The following is an 8620-nucleotide window of genomic DNA, read 5'->3' as shown; positions in this document are numbered from 1 at the left end:
GAGAGACAGGTAGACAGACATGCAGAGAGACATGCAGACAGACCGAGCACATGCACCGAAACCCATGACTCACCTGCACATATCCTTAACAGAGACAGGAAACAACCAGAGACACATAAGGTTTAGATATGTGTTTAATTTGAGTATTTTCATTTTATATGTGTTTTATTTGAGTATTTTCATGATAAACGTAATGACACATTTCCAGTGTCTTTAGAACTCCATAATAAATCTCATCAAGCAGAGGAAGTGAGTGTCTGTCCTTCGTCACCTTTGAGGACACATTTCAAACTAAGACACTTAATCAGTTGGAACTTGTCCTGATGCTGAGTTCAGGTTCAGACATGCTTCCTGAAAAAAACTTTTATCTGTGCAATGTGAAATATGACGACATGTGTGTTGGCCGTGAAGAAGTGACGCATGCGCACTGACACCTGACAACACTTCCGGTAAAGATGGCGGCGACCAGAGGACTGTGGAGGACGTGGTGCCTGTGGTCCCCCAGGACCTCGCTCCTGCTCCCTGCCGCCGGCCGGCCGCACAGCTCCGGGCCCCGGACCTCGCTGTCCGCGCCGCCGTGGCCGCAGCAGCCGGTCCCGGTCCCGCAGGAGGAGGAGCGACACGCCGCCGTGGTGAGCACCGTGAACCGGCTCATCCAGCGGCAGGACTTCGGCCGCCTCTTCGCCGTGGTGCACTTCGCCGGGCGGCAGTGGAAGGTCACCGCGGAGGACCTGGTCCTGATCGAGAACCACATCGAGGCGGAGTGCGGCGAGCGGATCCGGATGGAGAAGGTGCTGCTGGTCGGGGCGGAGGACTTCACCCTGGCCGGGAGGCCTCTGCTGGGGAAGGAGCTGGTCCGGGTCGAGGCCACCGTCCTGGAGAAGACCGAGTCCTGGCCCAAAGTCCACATGCGGTTCTGGAAGAGACACCGGTTCCAGCAAAAGAAGATCGTCATCCAGCCTCAGACGGTGCTGAGGATCAACAGCATCGAGCTGGAGCCCAGACTCTCATGATGAAGACTGGACCTGACTCTCATGATGAAGACTGGATCCGACTCTCATGATGAAGACCGGACCCGACTCTCATGATGAAGACTGGACCTGACTCTCATGATGAAGACTGGACCTGACTCTCATGATGAAGACTGGACCTGACTCTCATGATGAAGACAAGACCTGACTCTCATGATGAAGACTGGACCTGACTCTCATGATGAAGACTGGACCTGACTCTCATGATGAAGACTAGACCTGACTCTCATGATGAAGACTGGACCCGACTCTCATGATGAAGACTAGACCTGACTCTCATGATGAAGACTGGACCTGACTCTCATGATGAAGACTGGACCTGACTCTCATGATGAAGACTGGACCTGACTCTCATGATGAAGACTGGACTGTATATCACACACACACACACCAGGGTCGGTGATGACCTCCACAGTTTGTTTTTTACGTCAGTGACAAACCAGGACTGAACATGTTGGATTATCTCCTGTAAATAAATAAATTAATTAATTAACATTGAATATCTGTGCTTTCATTACTTCTTTAACATCCTGACTTTAAAACTTTTATATGCAGGTTTTGTCTTGAAAATGACAGTAGACAGAATAAGTCTGAGCTCGGTTGATCCAAACAAGACAGTGACAAAGATTTAAGAGTTGAATTATCATTTTGGCCACTTTTTAAAAAAAAAACAAATGCCAAATAATGGTTGTTTCTAACTTCTGGAATATGAGGATTGGAAATTCAGACTTTATTTTAAAGTTCTTATAATGGAGAAGCTGTTGAGATAATCTGAAAAAGGCCTAAACCAGTGGTTCCATCACGGTGGAGTCCAGATTCTGTTCTGCCCTGTTGACCCTCACCGGGGGGTTTTCAGATAAAACTGAGGCAATTAGAATGTAAACCATAAAACTCATTTGAATCCAGCTGCTGGATTAAGGTCTGAAGGTTGAATAGTGTTGCCAGCTCCTTGTTATGACTCTGAAACACAGGACTCAGGAGACAGGAGGTTTTAACAGTCTGTATGACAAGAGTTTTATTTTGTAAACCAGACAGAATCGTCTCTGGAAACAGGGAAACTGTTTGGCTGCTCCTCCCGGCACAGGAAGGGTCTGAAGGCACTGGTGAACATTTCTGCTCAGTGGTGAACGGTAGCTGAGCTCCTCTGAAGCTGGAGGAGGGGGGTGTTAAACTCAGGAGCTCGTCCAACAGGTGAAACAAAGTGAACCATCAAAACCAAATGAAACGTCGCCGTGGACCAGAGCTTCCTGTCTGGAGTCGAAATTCAGCAAGTACATGAAACCAGAGCAGCACGGGTATCCTGAAGGAACCTCCAGGACAAAGGGCTGACCATGAGGGTATTGCTAAGTCTCCTGTGTGATATGCAGAGTTAAGACAAGTGGTTTTCATTCACAGGCGAGACACACACTGTCATCTCTGCCTGGTGCTAAATTAGTTTTAAAGATGAGCTGACGGACAGGTTCCTGTTCAAGGGTCCGATCACACCGGGTCTCACACCGGGTCTCACACCGGGTCTCACACCGGGTCTCACACCGGGTCTCACACCGGGTCTCACACCTGTCCTCCTGAGGGATCTGCTCACAAGTGCACAGCTGTAAGTTCATCTGATCACGCCTGATGGTAAAATGCATCCGTCATCGCTTTATTCCTGAGATAATTCTATTCTTCCAGTGTGTGTAGCTGTAGCTGAGTCCTTTGGTGTGTGTCTGTTCACACAATCAAATGAAAGGGAGCACACGCAGCACAGAACACCTCAGATTGTGCGTCCACGTGGTGTCGGAATCGGAAAAGAATTTGTTCGCCATCTCGTCTCAGAACAACAACCTATAAAGCTTGATACACAACTTGGTGATGTCATCGCTTACAAACCAATGAACATCATGTTGAACTTTTCATTTCTGCGAGTCGCATCTGAACCTCTCTCTCTGCTCTGGTATATAAATAGTGTTCAGGGGAGTCAACGTGTTGTGTAAAAGCTCAGAACACAAATGCAACACGTTATTTACAGTGTACGTCTTTTTCCTTTCTCCACATTTGGGATTTCAAACACACAAACAGCTTCACAACTCAGGAACCAGGTGGTTCTGAAAAGTAAAATGCACAGCGGGCGATCTGAACTTGGACACTTGTGACAGGATCCCTCAGGACAGATGTTGACACCAGGTGTGAACGTAGCTGCAGTCGTCTCCCTGCTTGGGGACGTGCTGTGAGAGAGGCTGAGGCGTCAGGATGGAGTTCACTCCTCCGACAGCTCAGCAAGGAAACATGACAATCTGAGAAACAGTTTGCACCGAAAATAAAACACAGAAGTGATTCGGAAAACGATTTTCCAAATAAAAAAAAGGTCAAACCATCTTAAATCCTCTTCTTGATCCAATCACCTTTTTTCAGTGAGTTGACCCCAGTTCACCTGATCACTAGAATGTAATAGAGGTATTTAATGTTCTAATTCAACGTCTGGATGTGGTCTGACCAGCTTAATTGCATAAATGCTAGTTTTGTGGACATCCAGCGTTCTTAAAAGTTAAATATGAACTTAACTCACTTCACTCTCGAGTCGAATGAGAACTCTGCTCATGTTTAATCACTTAACATCAAACATACAGACGTTTTCTGATTGGTTGTTCACTGGTAAAATCAAGTGATCCAGCTTCTGATTTAAAAACTGACCATCTCCACCGAGGAGGTTATGTTTCCACCCCGGTCTGTTTGCGAAGGGACTTGTGTGGATCCAGGACTTTTGTTCTCGCTTCTTAAACAATGTGAGAGAAGAAATTTCTTATCATTTTCATACTTTTCACGCAGAATAATTCATGAATCAGGCCCAATCACAGGACTGATATCTATGAGAGTGTGATTTGGTGCAGCTTGATTGGATTTTAGAGACAGTTGGGTCTTGGTGGATGTTTGAGCTCATTTACCTCTCTTTTGATCAAGTGGGTTTTTTCCAGTTTAAAATGCCTGAATTCTAACTGAGGTTTTGTGGGACATTTTCTCAAAAATAAATCTTTAATTTATCTAGGCCGAGTGAACCAAGAACCGAGTCTCTTCCCCCTGTCACAGCAGCAGGGAATCTCCCCGTTTTTTAAAACAAAATCTCAAGTATAATCTTCAAAAGTCCAATCAGAATTGTCCACACGATCGAGGCCTCTTTCTCGTCTGCACCTTGGGGCGAATGCTTTTGCTCGTGTCCGTCCCCCGACTTGTACAAGCCATCGTCAAATGGATTCAGGGACACCGTCTGATCGTAGAACACCCGCATTTCAAACTCGCTCTCCTGGTGAGACGGGTGGCCGTAGATGCCGATGCCGACCGGCCTCACAAAGTCCCCGGGCACCACCACCACGTCCTGGCCGCAGGTGGCTGACTGCAGCTGGTAGGTGGCGTAGGTCGGCTGCAGGGTTTTATCCGACACGTAGAGGTCTGCGTCCCCCTTGAGGCTCTGCATGTGCAGGATGATTCGGCCGTCGTGGTTGAGGCGTAGGTAGCTGTAGTTTCCTGCCCCAATGTGGCCCTGAACCACGTGGAGGAGAACCCACTCTTCAGGGACGCCGTCGTCCTCTGAGGTCAGGAAGCTCCTGGTCTGCGACACCAGGAGGGCGACCACCAGGGCGCTGCAACTCAGCATCATGATGAAGGCATCGGCCAATCAGAACCCGCCTGGACGACGCCAGACAGCCTAATGGAACAGGAGCAGGCACAGATATGAAAACCACGAACACAAAAGGGAAGCTAAACACGGTTCTGCATCCAACGCGAAAACCAGTAACAACTTATTCTTCAGCAGTTTTGACTGAGGATTAATTTATATCCAAACCCTTAATAATTAGAATCAGAAACACATGGAATTTAACTTCCATGTGTTTCTGATGTGACATAAACAGATCTGACTCTGAAACAAAAGTCTGATGATTTGACAGAGAATAATAAATCAAGAAAACTAACTGCAACTACATCTGCTGCCCTTTACTGATCATTACTTTCCATTAAGTATGAAATAGTAATAAGACAAGAAATAAATAGAGAGCTTTGTCTTTGTGTGTTTATTCAGAAGAAGCTTTTGCAAACGATCGACCCAGAGTTCTGCACAGCTCAATGTCAGAGGGTCTGTAGGAAGTGATGTTACAGACTAATGAGAGAAATGATGAAGCAGGTGGTCTCACTACATGTCAAAGGGAGGGAAGCAACTGTGTTAGTTGTATGTGGAGTGTGTTAGTTGTATGTGGAGCGTGTTAGTTGTATGTGGAGCGTGTTAGTTGTATGTGGAGCGTGTTAGTTGTATGTGTTACTTGTGTGTTGAGCTTGTTACTTGTATGTGGAGCGTGTTACTTGTATGTGGAGCGTGTTACTTGTATGTGGAGCGTGTTACTTGTATGTGTAACGTGTTAGTTGTATGTGGAGCTTGTTACTTGTATGCAGAGCGTGTTAGTTGCATGTTGATCGTGTTACTTGTATGTATAGCGTGTTAGTTGTATGTAGAGCTTGTTACTTGTATGTAGAGCTTGTTACTTGTATGTGGAGCGTGTTAGTTGTATGTAGAGCTTGTTACTTGTATGTAGAGCTTGTTAGTTGTATGTGGAGCGTGTTACTTGTATGTATAGCGTGTTAGTTGTATGTAGAGCTTGTTACTTGTATGTGGAGCGTGTTACTTGTATGTGGAGCGTGTTAGTTGTATGTAGAGCTTGTTAGTTGTATGTAGAGCTTGTTAGTTGTATGTAGAGCTTGTTACTTGTATGTGGAGCGTGTTAGTTGTATGTATAGCGTGTTACTTGTATGTGGAGCGTGTTACTTGTATGTGGAGTGTTAACATGTGTAATTATAATTCCCCAGAGGGGATTATTTAAACCCCGTCTCGGGTCCATGTCTGTGGCAGACAGGATCAAAGCGGTTCTTCTTCGTTGACCCGCATGAAGCTGCGAGTTGAACCCTCACACTCCGCAGGTGAATTCGACCTTTGACCCGAACGAACCACAAGTTACGTCGGTTTAAACGTGTGAAAACTCCTGATTGAAAACCACCGTGAGGGTTCGAGCCCGAACCCGCTGAACACACAATGAACTCCACACTGCCAGTTTATTTATAGCAACATCTGAAACCATCTGTGTCCATGACCGGACGCTGTCTGGAGTTGGATGCTAGCAGCTAGCAGCTAGCATCTGTCAGCCCGCACCCAGCAGTGAAACACGACCACTTTAGAAACAACACGATATTATATTATGTTTTAATATTCGTCTCAAATCTCTCAGCGTTAGAGTAGAAATGAAGCTAACGTTAGCCTTAGCTAGGAGCTAACTAGCCTCTTAGCACTCACGCAGCTAACGCCGCTACGAACCTGCTCAGTTTGAGTTTTCTTAATAACAGCGGGATAAATGAAACTGAACAATGACCGAGTTGAGTCTTTATTCAACGTGTTAAACGCACTAATTGCACTCGTGTTGTTTTCTTACCGGCATCTTGATCCAAAGCAAACAGCGAGCTGCAGAAACTAGCTAACCTCTTCTTCTCAGGCCGTATCTGTGACGGCCTCAGCGCCGGCCTGCTCACTGCTGCCCCTCCACCGGCCACACCTGGTAACTACACCGAGAACGGCTTCTTGTGCTTGAGCTGAAATTAAAAGTTTCCTTAAATTTAACCAGACTTGATTTAATCCATTTTTAAGATTCAAGGTTGAAATCGCAGCCCTGTGGGATTTGATTAGTTATTTGATGGTATACAAGAGGCGGAGACGTGATGATTGACAGCTGAGACTAGAAACAAGGAATTCCAAATTAAACAAGTTAGTGAAAACTTTATCTGAATCAATTTAGTTTTAAAACGGGGCTTACCTTCTTCTGGCAGTAGGTGGTCGCTATCACTATACTAGACTAAAAGCTCTGCTCAGGTAAAAACACGCTTTTCTCTCTTTCATCTTTACATCTAAGACATCAAAGGATTCTACCGACACTGACACTGTGACATTAAAGCAAACGGACAACAAATACTAATTTGCTTAATGAATCCTTTGAAGTGTTCTTTTGTAAGCAGCCAAGAGCAGTTCATCAAAGTTTAAAACATGTCACTTCCTGTAGCCAGCAGGTGGCGCTGTAATGATGAGTCAATGGATCTGATCAGGGCGGGACTGTGAATGTGTGAATGAGGTTTGAGGCTGAAAGAACAATGCACAGAGGAGTTATAATAAATCCCTCTTTTTGGCGAATCATTAAAATGTCACGCCACGGTCACCGTGTGATGAAATCAAACAGAGGTAGATTATTGTCAGCCAATCGTAGTGCAGGGGCTGCCCTTTTGGGGGCGCTAGTCAGTTATTTTGTCACGCCCATTCCTTAAAACCATATAAATATCTTCGGGGGGGGGGCTGTTGTTACACAGATGTATTTTGAAGGAGACTGAAGCATGAACACTGAAGTTACAACAATTTGGTGTTTAACGGCCTGATGAGGTCACCGGTGAAAGGTGTGGACCCGATCTCCTGTTTATTTTATTTCAGCTGTTACTTTGACAGAGTCGCCCCCCTCACCTGTTCAGATAACACACAATCGATTACAAATCCGTTTCCACGCGTGCACACTCACACCGCACCCAAGAAAAACCATCAACATGGACTACTTTCACATCATTTGTTTTTATAATCCTTTTTCACTTTAATGAACACCAACTTTAATTTTAAACAAAAAGAAACAAAAACAAAAGAGACGGAAAGAAAAAGAAAAAAAACAACAACAACAAATGTTCCGGGGGGGGGAAAGAGTCTCGACAACAGGTTGGATGACTTTGTGGGGATGTTTTTCAAAAACCACATCAAATTGTAAATTCTATATAGATATACTCGCTCAACAAGTCTGCATATTCTGTCACGTTAGATACATTTGAGGTTATGTGGAAGTCACCTTTTAGAATCACATGTTTACTGCAAACCGGTCGAGCAGTTTAAGGCGTCCGTGTCCGACGGCGCAGTGAGAGTCGATGAGTCGTGTCCACGTGTTTCCGGATCGGGCCTCGCCGGGCGCTCGGCTGCACGAGGCGGCGTTCGACCTGATGTTACTTCAGAAATGAAAAGGCCCCAAAAAGTAGTGCTGTGTTTTTTAGTTGTTTTTTTTGTTTAATCCTTTCCTCAGAATATGCGATCGTCTCAACATTTAAATAAATCACTGCATCTGATGTCTTATGAAAACACGCGCTGACATCTTCTTCTCACTGAGGCTGGCAGACGAGACACAGGGGTTCAGATAAATCTGTGGACGATTCCAACAATATCAACGTCGACTGAGTAGAGCTCCAGGGGCTTTGAGAGTGTGTGTGTCTGTGAGTGTGTGTGTATGTGTGTGTCAGGTAATCATGAACTTTTCGGTTTAATTCTGTTAAAGGAACATTATCCACAAAAAAAAAAAAAAAAGAACTTGCATTATACAGTTTACAATGTAGTACCATGCTAGCGCTGCTCGTCTCGTCCTAGTCGTTTATTAGCGATGGAGAATCAGTGCGGTTGGAAACTACAACACACGACTGTTATTATCCCCATTCTGTCCAGGTGCTTTGTGCCTTCGACCAATCACAGCCCCCGAATGAGAGGGTGGGGATAGGGATGGTGG

The 8620-nt window shown here is 45.5% G+C and overlaps 2 protein-coding genes across 2 annotated transcripts; one reads left to right on the top strand and one right to left on the bottom strand.

The window, feature by feature from the left end:
• Positions 1–449: 449 nt before the first annotated feature.
• mrpl21 (mitochondrial ribosomal protein L21) lies at positions 450–1531 on the top strand (the record flags this gene model as incomplete). The annotated part of the gene is made up of 1 exon (XM_061092787.1): positions 450–1531. A coding segment is annotated over one exon (564 nt), but the record flags the coding sequence as incomplete, so codon positions are not given.
• A 487-nt stretch (positions 1532–2018) lies between these two features.
• c2h6orf120 (chromosome 2 C6orf120 homolog) lies at positions 2019–6539 on the bottom strand. Its single transcript, XM_061083533.1, has 2 exons — positions 6479–6539; positions 2019–4710 (listed from the first exon to the last, which is right to left on the bottom strand). Exon 2 carries the CDS (start codon positions 4660–4662, stop codon positions 4117–4119), a length of 546 nt encoding a protein of 181 aa, XP_060939516.1. The 5' UTR covers positions 4663–4710; positions 6479–6539; the 3' UTR covers positions 2019–4116.
• Between the last annotated feature and the right edge of the window lie 2081 nt (positions 6540–8620).

This window comes from Limanda limanda, chromosome 2 (genome assembly GCF_963576545.1).
Source record: "Limanda limanda chromosome 2, fLimLim1.1, whole genome shotgun sequence".
NCBI lineage: Eukaryota > Metazoa > Chordata > Actinopteri > Pleuronectiformes > Pleuronectidae > Limanda > Limanda limanda.
The sequence above is the reverse complement of the archived record's forward strand: the minus strand, read 5'-3'. Positions and strand labels throughout refer to the sequence as shown.

Coding starts and splice junctions, on each gene's coding strand:
- c2h6orf120 (XM_061083533.1), bottom strand. CDS start 4,662: ATGATGCTGAGTTGCAGCGCCCTGGTGGTCGCCCTCCTGGTGTCGCAG.